At 34.0% G+C, this 14,595-nt stretch overlaps 1 protein-coding gene across 5 annotated transcripts in view; it reads left to right on the forward strand.

Moving 5' to 3' along the window:
- Positions 1 to 14,595, forward strand: part of KIAA0825 (KIAA0825 ortholog) — a 242,690-nt gene that overhangs the window by 83,372 nt on the left and 144,723 nt on the right. For 4 of the 5 annotated variants that reach the window (XM_048292974.1, XM_048292976.1, XM_048292977.1 and 1 more), the window contains 6 exons: positions 920 to 1,014; positions 3,198 to 3,425; positions 4,432 to 4,697; positions 5,942 to 6,092; positions 9,939 to 10,129; positions 12,425 to 12,607. In XM_048292974.1, the coding sequence (XP_048148931.1) occupies positions 920 to 1,014; positions 3,198 to 3,425; positions 4,432 to 4,697; positions 5,942 to 6,092; positions 9,939 to 10,129; positions 12,425 to 12,607 (1,114 nt within the window). The remainder of the gene's footprint in view (positions 1 to 919; positions 1,015 to 3,197; positions 3,426 to 4,431; positions 4,698 to 5,941; positions 6,093 to 9,938; positions 10,130 to 12,424; positions 12,608 to 14,595) is intronic. The other variant, XM_048292978.1, reaches the window with a different exon arrangement.

Here is a 14,595-nt window from a genome sequence, read left to right on the forward strand (position 1 = left end):
TTAATAGTAATCAAATTTCTTGTGTCCCATTACCTAGGATTTTATCCCATAGGACTCTTCCAAGCAGATATTTGAAGAGGCCAAAGTCTGCTCTTCTGATGCCTGGGGCTGTGAGCTTGCTTTTCACCCTCCTTTGTGCTCTCAGGATCTGGAACTCCACTGTCTCACAGTCATGGCAGCCAAGGCTGCCTTTGACGTTCACATCCCCAACAAGCACCTCCGTTTGTGCTTGTATCGCTTGGAAGAGGAATCATCAATGCCCTTCAGGACCCAGTTTTCTTGAAACACTGATAAAAGTGGTAGCAACCCCAGATACTGGTTTGTCCTTGACAAACCCCAGATACTGGTTTGCCCTTGAATATTGGGGCAATATTCCCATTGCTCTGAGTGATTTATGAGTGAGCTTTGTACCAGCCCTTCTTAAGGAGCTTCTCTTGTTCTTTATTTTTTATAAGCCATCATTTTACTTATAATAACTGTACTAATTGTCTTTTTATTCTTATTAAATTGGTGTTTCCAAATAAGTAAGAACTCTGAAAATATATTCATGTTCAATTGATAGAATTTTTTGAACAAAGAGGAGAAATTAATTTCTATACAGCTGATCTAGTGTTATCTGTTCTCCCTAAAAAGAGGTGACTTCACAGTCAGTATAAAAATGAATTAGTAACAAAAGAAACCATATTTTACACATTATATGTGCATATGTATAAAATACAGTTTCAACCAGATGTGGATTTCATCATGTTATATAAATGGAGCTGTGTATAACTTGAATTTGACTTCATCCTAACAGTATTCCCCTACATCTTCTTGAGGGTTTTTTATGCTTCATATTGATGTATCAGAAGATGTTGTAGGCTGCTGACTTTTCTACAGAATTAATCTTAACTTTGATCTCTTTTATCATACTGTGCAGGAGTTCTGAAGAGAGCTAGTGGGGAGCTTTTAATAGGAGAAACTAGAGCAAATGAAACCAGCGTGCTTCCTGAACAGTTACTTCAGGTAGAAGAGGTGAGTATGAAAAGAGTCTTACACTTTGTATGGGATTTTCTTTTGTGTGTGTCTCCACTGTAGACTTTCGCCATGTTCATTATAAACACCTATTGCCATAGTTTTATTGCTTCAGCTACTGTGATTACTTTTATGCGCAAAGTTTCAGTTAAGATGGAATGAAATCTCATGGCATTCAAAGAAGTGGTTGGTATTTAATATTTAATAACAGAAAAAATGTAAGTGTAAGATGCCTCATAACAAAATGGAAAAAAATTTCTAAAATACAATAGCTTTCATAGTATTTTACATATAATCGTAAAGAATCTTAAAGAAAATTTATGAAGTTCTTAGAATTTAATCATAGTGATTCTTCCTATAGGTATAGATACTCATACAATGTCTAGTTTCTTTGATGCCAGCAAACTACTCTGTAATAAGCACTATGCTTTGTAGAATGTACATACAAGATTAAGTTTTTATCTGGCTCCCATTTACTACAAAACCCATTTTTATTGTTGATTTTATGGCACCTAAATGCTCCAACAAGTCTGGTATTTTCTGATAGTGGAATTTAATTTCTTAATGGCTCCATTATAATGCTAAATTTTTTTTTAAAATGTGATTTGGATTGGTGTGTGAGACTAATGTTCTTATGTATAACAAAGCAGAATATTTTGGGTAGATTGGGATGTACTTGTGATGCCTTTTCCTGGTCTTAAAATCAAGAGTCAAACACGGTTAGAAGGGGAAAAGGGATTTTACCTTGGTATTTACTTTAAGGATCCTTAGGTGCACTAAGTCTAAGTCAAATGCACCAAAATGCACACCACAATGCGCCCTACACAAAAGATCTGGTATAACATTATAAGTTTTACTAGTTAGCATATCTATCAAAAATTCCCCAATGAGAGGCTCAAATGAGCTCCCCTCCCCAAGGAACCTTCCCCCTGCCTGGTTCTATCTTAGTTTACAGAATGTGTTCTGGAGAGGACCTTGGGGTCTGGGGCATATTGATTTTTAACTACGAAGCTTCTAAGATGTTTAGTCTCCTAGCTGAACAAACAAGTCCAAGAATGTAGGCTAAAAACCACTAAGAATACAGAAGTTGTAACAAAGGTATAACAGGGGTATAAAAGAAAAGGCAAAAAATCATCATGGCATCACTTGATCTCTACCAAAAAATGGGGAAGTGCAAAAGTGTGTCCGTGGGGGCTGTCTCTGTGCTTACAGGAGCTGAATGCTGCTAGTGGAGAAAGGGAAAGGAAGGAGGATACAGCTTCTAAATTGAAGTAAACTGGAAGGGCTTAACTTTGTAGCCTTTCTTTCTCTTCCAATTTGGTATTATAGTGCAAGAATAGTTAGGAATCTGTCTTTCCTATTCTCCTACTGTGCTCTCATGGTGGAGATATTTACTGAACACCATCTCATGTCATTAAAATATGTCTCTTGAAGTGGTGCAATTCTCAACTGGCCACTTCTGCGAAGGTTTAAGTCTGATTAAGATTTAGAGCAATGATTGAGATTTAAGAGCAATGCAAACTCAGATAAGTCGAAAAGTAATCATGCTCTACCATGTCTACTTCTAGCAGCTATTGCACTTAGATGACTTCAGAAGTCTCTGTTTGAAGAAGGCAAGGAACTGATGTAAACCACAGTAAAAGCCAGTGTTGCCCAAAAACTACAAATCTCTATTTAAACATTTTAATCTTTGCTAAATCCAGTTCTAGAGAAGCGAAGTACAGTGTGGCTGTGTTAAAACCAGCTTCTCTTAAGTGTTTTCCATTGAGATTCATGGTTAGTAACTTCCAGTTGTTACCTTGCAGTGAAAATTATTACAGGGTATACTTTGCTAGATTACTTGTTTTGCTATTGAAAATGTCTATAAATTCTTTTGACTTTGTTAAGTAGATTCTGTTAAAGATTACAAATCAAGTAAAGATGAAGTATGTTTTTTTAAAAGCTATCTTGTTTAAATAGGAATTTTTTTCTTAAAAATTTTATGACAAGTTTAATGTTAAGCATGTTTTTGTTGAGTGTAAACACTGCTTTTCAATGCTAGTGGACTATATTTTAAATTCTTTAAATTAATTTTAAAATATGACAGTGTCCTGTAATTTAATTATAGATGTGCATTTAATTTTCAGACAATATTAACATTCAGTAATGACTTCTGATTGATTTAATTTTATTATGTATTTCAGCCTGTTTTACTAAATTTTGGCTGGAGAAATGCTTTTAAAGACCTGTCTTCTTCTGTGGCTCACTGTATAACAATAGCAATTGAGGATTTTTCATCTAAAATTCTTCAACATGAGCAGAAAGAAGAGTTTTCAGCTGCAGGCTGTGCAATGAGTCTTGTAAACAACCAGCAAATGAGGGAGTCCTGCAGAGCAGTCCAACAGGAGGAGCAACCAAAACGAATTGCTAAGGCAGGTATCAAAAGATCTGAAGTTTGAAGGGAGACAGAATGCCAAGGCTGTTTGCCATCTACACTTTGAAGTACTTACAGTACTATTAATATTCTATATCTTATATAAATGGAATTAAGAAGAAAGTGAGAGGCATTACAATGTGAAGCTGTAGAGAGCTTTATACAAGAGCCCATAGTTTGTACTTGAAAGAATTCACTTTTAAACTTCACTGGCATTATTTTTTTCAGCCAAAAAGTTCTAAAGCATTCTGATTAGTATCTGCTCTGTTACCAAGTGATTCGATGGGAAAATGTTGAAAGCTTTGAAATACAGCTATAAAGGGATTTCCTGTATTCATATCATTAGGCATGCCATTCAACTAATTGGCATAACCAGTAATAAAGCCAATTTAGAGTTATTTGATTTGGCTGAAAGGTCATTTATTTATTAAATTCTTTTTGCAGGGAAAGGTATGTTTGAAAGACATTCTTTAGTAAGCTTTGCAACTATTCTAGCAGATTTGGAATGCTGTTAATGAATGTCCGCTTGAAATAACCCTGATTTGGGAGATAATTTTAGGGAGATCAATGTGTGAATTTATTAAGAGATGACATGTTTGTTTCCAAATCTGGTGCTGAGAGTCGTGCCGGGAATCTGGTGTTTGTGTATTTTTCAAAATGAATTAGTTTAGAAAATTATCCTTATGTACAAGGAATTAACCTTGTGCTTTGAATGTGCATTTAGTGACATCAAAACCAAATGAAGGCATTACTGGCATGAGATGGTTTTAATATTTCCCCTAGTGTAGAATATGCAGCTTTAAAGCAAGAAGGAATGAAAGAATATTTAATTTACTTTAAAGGAACATTACTCCTCTGTTTAAGAGATTAAAATGTTTGTAAACTGATTAAATATATTTATGTTTCATGCCAATTTCATTATTCAAGAATCTGACCTTAGTGTGTATAAATTAAGCAGTGCTGTCAGAATGCAAATAACTTGGTGCCACATTTATTCCTCTCAGTTTTGTTCTGACATCATGGAAGAACTCGACACATTGCTTCCATTGGCTCTGGCCTGCAGAGATGATTCTCTTCAGGAAATTAGATCAAACTTTCTAGAGGCCTGCAGCAAAGTGGCAACAGCTGTTCTGGCAAGACTAGAGGAGAAAAGCAAAGGTGTTCCCTTGAAGGCTCCCCTGCAAGACCTGTATGCGTCCCTTTCCACAGCGATCTATGTCTTTCAACATTTTACAATGTATAGCAGTTTAATGGGAGAAACAAGCAAAAAGTATGTCCTTTTTACTTAAAATGTTTAATTCAAACATAAATAATAAGAGACTTCATTCCATTTTGGTGATACAGTATGGTGGTAGTTTTCCAAATTGCATCATATTTTTTAGCACATGCAGTATGTGTACTATTTATGGAAATACTTGAATCACCATGATAGTCTAAAGCAGCCATTGCAAAACAAATTATTTATGTGTAAGATCTGCATTTGATTTGCAGATCAATATTTTTTAACTATTAACTTTGAGAAAATAGGATTGTCCAGGGAACTGAATGTACTCTGCTGTCATATAAATAAAGTGCTAAGGCCTTGATTTCCTTTTCTGACCTTTGCAATGCATAATTTGCATAAGATCTGATTTATTAGCACATAACAATCTTAGAGGACAATATAAAAATACATTTCTGTGTTTTTTCCTTACGCCATCTGTATTCAGACATGTAAAGAAATACATACATGGTAGTTTTAGAATTTAGTTTATTATTACATGCAGAATAAAAATTAGAAAAGATATGAAGTAGGAGTGTAAAGTCAAAGACAGTGTTTGATCTGGCAGGCAGTATAACTGCACTTGCTCTTAGGAGATTTTGACTTAAGGTACTAGGAGTCTCTTTACTGGTCCACATGTTTCTAGCCATGTGCAATTTGGAAGTAGAAACGGTGCTTTTGGGGTGGGACCATGAACCAGCACAATTTCTAAGGAATGTATGATTTCTAAGTGGTTATATGCACAGTTGAGCTACTTTCCCTCCGATGTTTTACTGTCTCCCGCATGATGTGTATCTTTGTGAGTGGGAAGTCTGAGCCAAAATACTGCTCAATAATTCTACTTAGGTGTATTATCAAAGAGTTTTAGTACACCTCTACCAAAAGCAATCTCTGTACTCTGTGCTTATGTTTTCTTTATCACACTCAGTGCTGATGTAATAATTGATGATGCAAGTATGCTGCAACACTGAAACTCCAAGTAGATGAATGACAAATTTACTTGTCTCAGAAAATAAGATGAAGTCATTTATTTCTCAGTGATTGGTTAAATGAGAATTTATAGACAAGCAGACATATTTTTAAAAGTTTTGAAACAAAAAGTTGCAAAACCGAATGCTAGGTTCAGACTACAGGACCAAGAGGAAATGAATGATTGATACCTACTAATCAAAACTATTTGCAGTGCTAGGGATTGTTACCTCCTAGTGCACAGCCTTTCAATCATTGTCTCTTTAATCATTCTCTCCGAACAGACCCCTGTTCCTAGTGCCTGTCCAACAATATCAGGAATTCATCGACATTCTCCAGTTTCAAGTTACAAACTACTGCGTCAGAGTTTGTGCTACAAGCATTTTACAGGATGCTGAGAGCCACTACTGGGATGACTGCAAAGCTTTTTATGAGGTGTGAGGTTAAGTTTACTATGCCTCCCTTTTATAAAATGTGTTTTAGTGGTTGCCAGCCCTCTGAAATCAGAAGCATGAGATCAGCATTGTTTTTACATAAGTATTATTGGAATTTACTCTTTTGAAATATCTCTTATTGCTGGCAAGTGTCTCTCTAGAAATTATGTAGGAAAACCTAGTCATTTAAAGATGAGATAGGTTGTTACCGTGAAGTGTTTGTGTCATTTACTTCATAAACTATTTATTGTGTGTCAAGACATTTATATAGAGCTCACTAAAGAGACACAATCATTAATCTCTAAGAACTTAACACTTCTTTTAGAAAGTATAACGTATGAAAATTTTTTTCTGGGAAATTTTTTATCTGATTCTTTGATATTTTATTATCAATTGCTTCCCCTTGTTACTTTTTGTGCATTAAGGGTGTAACAAAGAAAGATGGTCACTATAGTTACCTTAAGTGTTCAACAATATATTTTTGAAATAACCAGTGCCATTTCACCTGCATTTTGAAGTCACAGGTCTGATCTATAGCTATAATCCTAATGATTCTATGAAAAAATAAAAGCTGGCAGAATTATGTTCATTTATTGGATTTTTTTTTTCCTTCATCATAATTAAATACAAACATAGGTTAATATACACTGTTGAAATTATTTTCACTTAATTTCAGGGTGAAGTATTATATGGGTTTTTTATCAAAAATAACTGAGATTTCTTGGAGACAAAGTCTTGTCCTTCCTTGTATCATTTTCTGTGTGAGACAATTAGTGTGTTCTGTTAAGCATTTTCTAGAATTCTTGCATGAGAGAAAATTCTGTCTGATACATGTAATCTACAGATGTAGTATAAGAAGCTGCTGAGTCAGTGACAAAATCTCTGCTGGATAGGGCATGCAGACCATGGAGTAGTAATCTATCAAAATGTCCATCCCTCAAAGACAAGTAAATAAACATTTCAGTTTTGTATGAATGGAACCCCAGATGATTAGGTAAGAAATGCAGTGGGTTTTGGCAACTGATGAATCATGATATGATTTTCCTTGTCTGTAGTCCCTATGGTGCTGTGTCCTGTTTATTGGTGACCCAGTAACTTCACCATGGAGAATTAGTTGTCTGACAAAAAATATGGAGTAGCTAAACAGTTCTGTCATTACTGAACAGAACTGATGTGTTCAGGAAGGAATGAGGAAAACTGGTGTCTCAACTCTCTATGTTTGCAGGATTTGAGGTAAAAAGTATGTAATTTTACATCATCACTCTTGTCTTCTTACTGGGTCATGTCTTCTTACTGAGCCCAAGGGTGGACCATGATCTATTCTGAGTGCCTTCAGGAGCTGTGCAGCTGAGCAGATGTTACGTCAATTGACCTCTTATAGGCATCTTAAATGGAAGAGATTGGTTTAAGATCTATTGCTTGTTACAAAGACGACTCCCTACTGAAACTTCCAGCAGTGAGAGGTGGCTTCTTCCAACATATGAGCTCAGCAGGAGGCGTGTGCCACTGGGCCAGCTCTCCAGATTATGTTTTTGAATGAAGCTCTTAGTGTAGCAGACATCTGCTGTAGCTGTGGGAACTTATGTTTTCTAACAGTCAAAGAATAAAGAATTGTCTGTTCAAAGATAATACTGAGTGGCTTATGTAATAAAACACAGCTGCTTGTTTCCTGGTATATAAGCTAAACAAAAGCTCACATCTGTTTTTATTATATGAAGCCTGCAGAAACAGCAGATACTTATCAGTGGAGTTGTCTAGAAATGGCAACAAATAGAAACACAGGTCAGAAAAGGGGAGTGAATCTCATTTAAATCTTCAGTGATATTGTTGCTTCTGCAGTGGAGGTACAATAATAAAAAGGGAGAAAAGAGCTATTACTTAAATAAACCAAATCAGAGAAAGTGAAACAAGTTGTGTTTATAGTTACAAAGTTAAAAAGTAAAAGTTGTTGACTTTCAGTAATGTAAAAGAATAAACAACCTATGTAAAGAAGTCAATTTAGAATTGTATTTTTGGTTGTTAAATCTGCAGGGGTTTTGAAAATTTTTAGATTTATTTTTTAAATAAAGATAGGGCCAAAATAAATTGGCTTCCATTAGGCATTCAGACTAATTATTTTTTATCTGGTAGTTTTATTTTGTAACAGTTGAAATGCTTTTGCAAAGAAAGGGAAATCTCAGTAAAATGTAAGGTAGGGTTAGGGTCTTACTTATGGATAGCTTTTACTTGAAGGTACCCTAAGAGTAATCATCTAAAACCCCAGGCATCTAGAAACATAGTAACATTCAAGTTATTCAAAATTATGAAGCTATGAGTTGTGTTATGAATTCAACTTTCAGATTCTTATTATATCTCCATGCATCATGCAATAATATTGTAATTTTATTTCATATAAGAAAAACAGGAAAATATTTTAATAAGTGCATTATTTTATTATATAAATTTTTTGGCCAATGTAATACAATCCCATTTTGACAATATGGAAACACGTATCAAGTGCTTTGACAATATGGAAACACAAAATACCAGAGGGATAATTTTTTTTTGTTTGCCTATTGAAATATGATGCTTATGGTTATATGTACAAAGAATAGTCATATGATTTTCTTTTGAAAGTCAGTCCTATTACAATTTTATCTTCTGCATTAGTGAAACCTGTAAAATTGGATGCTCTAATTATTTGTTTTTCTTCTTTTTTTTCTAAATGAAATACCAGCAATGACTATACTTCAGTCATAAATTCAATGACAAGAGCAGTGGTCACAAGCTTGTTTATTTTGTTCTTTGTCATAATTTGCCACTTTTTAATATAAAATGCACTTCAAATATTGTGTGAGAGAACAAACAAATAGTGACAACTTCCAATAATCTGCTAATGTTTATGCTAATGTATTTAAAAAGAAGCCAGATTATTATTACTTTTATTTTTATTGTTAAATAATGCCTATAAAACTCTAAAAGCATTTTAAAAATTGTGGGGTTATTTTATGCTTCAGATAATGCTAAAATATCAACAAATTCTTAAAATATTTCTCAGTTCTTTTGGGATGTTGGAACTGAAGATTGAAGTCTCTGTTCTCAAAAAGCTTCATGATAATGCTATTCTGAATAGGTATTAGTTGAAATATTTATTGAAATATTTAAATGTGAGTTTTCCTGTGTACTTTATAGAAATATTATGGATTAACTGCTGTGATTTTGACTCCTTTGTATTTTTTTCTGTGTCTTAATGGGGTAGATCTATTTAGACAATATTGATGCCAGTGCTGATTCCTTCCCAGAAAATGTTTGGTTTCAATACATTAAAATTACAAGAGGCAAAAATAGCTTAGTAAAAAATTCTGGGCATCTCTTATTACAGGTGTAAGAGTTCAATTGTTCTTTTTACTTCTTTTCTTGCATATTTTTTATATATAACCAAGGTTTTATAATCATGGTTATGTGTAGCATTTATGAATCTGGGTAAATACATATGCTTAAGTAATTTAAATAATTATTTTTTTTGCAGACAAAGGAGCTGCTATGTTAAGTTTGTCTGACTATTCTGGTGGGTACAGAATACTGCCTATGTTTTTAAACTAAACTTACAACACTATGAGTTTTGAAAATAGGTTAATTGAAGATATAAGTTTTCAAACGCTGTGGTTTGATTTTGTGGCAGAACTGTAGTTTTGTGACTGAAAAGCAACATTTGCTTGCAAATATAGATGTCTCACATCTCACAGGTCATGATATTCCTGAATCTCTTTAGCTATTTCCTTTCAGATTGAATTGTTAGACCTACAGGAGTTAAATTGACAATTTAGAAGGTGTGTTTTTGTTATTTAATGTGTGGTGGTTTTGATAGGGGGAAAGATGCTCATTCTCTGTCCAGATGTGGCATTACTTCTGCTGTGCTCTTCATCATGATCTATGGACTATTCTACCTCCAAAGACAGCCCAAGAGATTCTTACAGAGGTACTAGAGCGATCTTTGGATATTCTATGCTCCAGATATTGTCAGGTGTGTCCCAGTTACAAAAGAACACTACAAATCAGGTAATGGTTGTATATTTCCTGCACCATTTTAATGGAAAAATAAGTAAATGCTAGTTTTCTGTTATTCACTGCTTTGATTCAAATTTAAATGTTAATGAACAACGCAGAGGGGATAGACCAAATCTATGCATTTTGATGTTCATTTTAATAAAATATATTTTGTATATTTAAGTATATTTAGTAGTTATATTGCATACTGGGCAGAATCGAAGGCCTCTTTCAATTCTCTGTGAAATTGTTCCATAAACTGCTTGATTGGTTTGAAAGCCTCACAATGGAAGTGCATTGAGGATTGGGGATGCATCCAAAGATGTGGACAAAATTGGCACCATCAGGATTTGAAATCAAGCTGTTGATTCATTAAGAAAACTTAATGTATTCCAGTAGAGTTTGGTTTTTATAGGGCTTTTCAAGTGGAAGAGCTACAAGGCCACATCAAAACATTTATCAGAATAATGCCAGTGGTGTAGAAAGAGAGAGGAGAAAGATGCTACTCCTTTTTCTGTCATTTTAGGAAATAAGAAATTGAAGTTCTTCTTGTAGCAATTCTTATGTTTTGCCAAAGAGGAGGGTCTTTTTGAGAAATACTGAAGTAGGTGTCTTCAAATAGAAGTTTACCCTACCTTTATCCTTTCTATCCAGTATCTTGTTTTACTGAATAAATAGGTGTATTTGTCACAACAGGATCACACAGAATTACAGAATGGGTGAGATTGGAAGGGACCACAGTGGGTCATCTGGTCCAACCTCCCTGCTCAAGTAGGGTTGTCCCAGAGTACATAGCACAAGACTGAGTCCAGACAGCTTTTAGATGCCTCCAGTGAGGGAGAATCCACAACCTCTCTGGGCACTCTGTTCCCGTACTTGGTCACCCACGCAGTAAGGAAGCTCTTCCTCATATTTGTGTGGAACTTCCTGTGCACCGGTTTCTGACCATTGCATTTTGTCTATTGCACAGCACCACTGAGAAGAGTTAAAGAGTTTGTAATTTTTAGAGGGTTAGAGACACTAAGCAGATACATGTTCTGTGTGAGCTAAGAGTTACATGCTGTCATCTCAAGTTTTATTATGGAAAGTATTGTCGTGGAAGCTCAAGTAACTTGCACAAGATCACATTGTTGAAATGGGTAGAAAAACCCCAAAGTTTTATTCTATATGCCTGTTGTGTGCTCTATTCCTGCACTAACTTACTGTGATCAGGTTCTTCTATATCTTTTGGTACAGAGAGGTTTTCTGAAAACTTTAGTGGAATTTTTTTGGGGGAAAAAAATGCCCTGAAATATGAAAAGTACAGTATTACTTAAATGTTGTATTAGTCAATTCTATATGAATTTACTTCAAATTACTGAACAAGAAAGAACTTTTTACATTATCATTTTGTAGAAAAGTTGTATATTCAATAAGGTGATTCTTGAATTTTTCACTAAGTAAATTGAACTATCCAGTCATGAATAAGTGAAAAAAAATTACTCAATATAATTCAATATATTTTTATCACAGAGGCTTTACATATTTTTTAATAATGTTATAGTTAGTGAAGGTATCTTTTCTCCCAATGAAATGATAGAGAACTGATGTGTAATATGGACAAATGTCTGTTTATGTGTGTTTGCCTACATTTTAAAAAAATAACTTGATCCTTGAAATTGCATATGATCACATGTGCATCCATGGCTTTTAGGTGCTTAAGTAGTTTTTTAAGGCCCAACCTCATACATCCCATATTTTTTGTGTTATTCACATGTTTCCTATGTATTGTATGTCAGCGTAGTCTTGTGAGATTATGTCATTGTAGTTTGGGTTCTTGCTGTTGTTCAGGCCAATGATGCATGATGCCTTGCTAGCCAGTATCAACAGGCAACAGACGACTGACTCAGAAATGTTCCACATTATAATATGTTGTACGGAGTTAGTTTTTCAAATTGAAGATTAAGTTCCTTTGTTCCTATTTTTTGCCCCATCAGGATTTGAAAATAGTATGTAGATTTTAATTATAAGAAAACAAAATTTAAATTTATTTACTTGTAATTTAGAAAGTAAATTGTTCTTGCCTAGTGACATTTCCAAATCTTTTAAGTCTTCTTTTTACTGGTTTCAGTAACAACTTGTCTGTGGAATAGTTGATTTTTTACAGAGTAGTGGATGCAGACTTCCTGTATCACTGAAGAGGAAATTTAAAGTCCATGCTATGATTTTGGTGGTTTATCTTGTCAGAGGAAATGTCTGTTTAATTGAAATTTACAACTATCCAGATGTCCTAAGTAATGTTATTCTTGGGGCTTTTTTTGTCTACAGAATTGATATTGCAGCAATTTTGATGTCCACTGAAGACATGCTCTGGTCAATTTGTAGTTCTGTGCAAAAGTTTCTGAATCCACACAAAGACAGAGATCTCAAGATCTGTAAAATCCATAGCCACTGCAATAGTCTGATCTCTGTGCTGGCTATTTTGACTTCACCACTGAAGAATTTGTACGAGTGAGTATGAAATAAACATTCAATTTGAGATAAAATTGCTTCTTGAACTTACATGGATTGATCTACAAGATGAATTTTTGTGTTGAAATCAGATGCAGTGCATAGTATTTGCACGTTTTAATGGTTTTTGACTATTTCTCAATTTGATCCTGGACTTATTTTTGTGATCTTACCTAAAGCCCAGTTATATCCGCTGGGATTTTATTAGCTTTGGATCAAACTCCTGTGCTGTATATTTTTTTGTCTGTTAATAACATAGATCACAGTGAATGTCTGGATTGATTTCCTCTGTGACAAAACCAGTAGAACTTAATTAATAATTACTGTCCCAAATTTGCAATTTATTTTTCAGTTAGGACAGATTTATTTTGAAATACAGTCTTACTTATCTAAAAACATTTAGTACTGTGCTACCAAAGACTTTGGCAGGGTTTTCAAGAACTTAGTAATTCATCAATTGGAAAAAAATCATCTTACTAGCTCAGATTATCTACTTTAAGCTTCTGGCTAAATCAGAATGTTCCATTGTCATCTCATAATATTTCTAGAAGTACTGGAATGTAAAGGTAATTTACTGAAATGATCATCTGGTTACATGACTGGCATACTTCAACAAATATAGTTAAAAGAGTAAGAATATAGAATGCCTGTATTTATAAAATCATGTCTTCTCAAGTCACAACTGTAAGGAAAAGGACATTTAACTTGCACTGAAATTGGGTCTGAGTCTTTTGTTACTAAAATTCTGCTGTAAATTTGGTGTAAGAGACAATACAAAGTGAGATCACAAATTCAAAAAAGAGGAGCAACAAAACCCCAAGCTAATGAAGCCACATCCTATTCAGCTGGCTTTTACTTCATTATTCTAGGTAGTACTAGGGTGGCGACCTCCTGCATATAAGCTTCTTTAACTAAAATTTTTTTGTCATATGTGGTCTCATTTTAATATTTGTGGGCTCTAAAGAATATGCAAAAGTGAATTGTAACTGGATGTTTGATCTTATAGAACACAGGCTTATGAATAGATAGCAATTTAGAAGGTGACTCAGGAACAGATTAGGTGGTCCTGCTGTGGCAGTAGTAATGGAGGCAGGAAAAGACATTGCAGTAGCTGTAACTGCTTCTACTGTCAGTTTTGACATTTTACTTTTATGAAAGCCCTTAGAATGATGGACCAAAATAAATATGCAGTATAATTTGTTCCTTCTAGTGATTCTAGTCTCTTCCACTGATCAATATTGTTTACGTATTTATCTATACATACCATGACAGAAAATTTTGTGCTTACTGGAGAGCTCACGGAGTTTCAGAACAAAGTATCAATGAAAAACTTGTTTTTTATTTTATGTAAAATGCTGCAGGTAAACAACTTGGTCACATAGCTTTCATAGTTAGGGATATGAATTTCATTACCTGAATTTGCTTGTCTGGTGATCAAAAACTTGACATGAGCAGAATGTAGCAGCTCATTTAATTTACTACAAAGTCCTGTGCAAATCACCATCAAAATACGGCAGCTTTGTTTAAAAAAAATACAAAAAAGTGTCATATTTTATTCTATAGTTACAAAAATAATATTAACAATGAAGGCCATTTATATATAGATGATGTATGTTTTAGAGTAAGTAAAATAGGATTTTTTAAAATGAACTTGTATTCAGAACTTGTGTTTTCACAATCTGTGAGGTCCCTTTATCAAAACAATTTTTTTATATTGTATGTTTAATTGCAGCCAGTATTTGTCAGGTAACCTAACCCAGTGTCCAGAGTACAAAGAAAAAAGTGGTTTAGCCAATCAGCTTCTTAAATTACTATATCCAATTGGAAACAATTTGATATAATGAATTTTATGTATTCTACCTAGGTCCATTGTTTACTGGGGTGTGCATAGTTCATCACATTAAGAATCTATCAATAACAAATCTTAAAGCTATCCTGCTTTTAAAGGAATCTTTCATCAATTCTCTGTGCAATTATATTGTATAATC

The sequence above is a fragment of the Corvus hawaiiensis genome, chromosome Z, assembly GCF_020740725.1.
Source record: "Corvus hawaiiensis isolate bCorHaw1 chromosome Z, bCorHaw1.pri.cur, whole genome shotgun sequence".
NCBI classification, from domain to species: domain Eukaryota; kingdom Metazoa; phylum Chordata; class Aves; order Passeriformes; family Corvidae; genus Corvus; species Corvus hawaiiensis.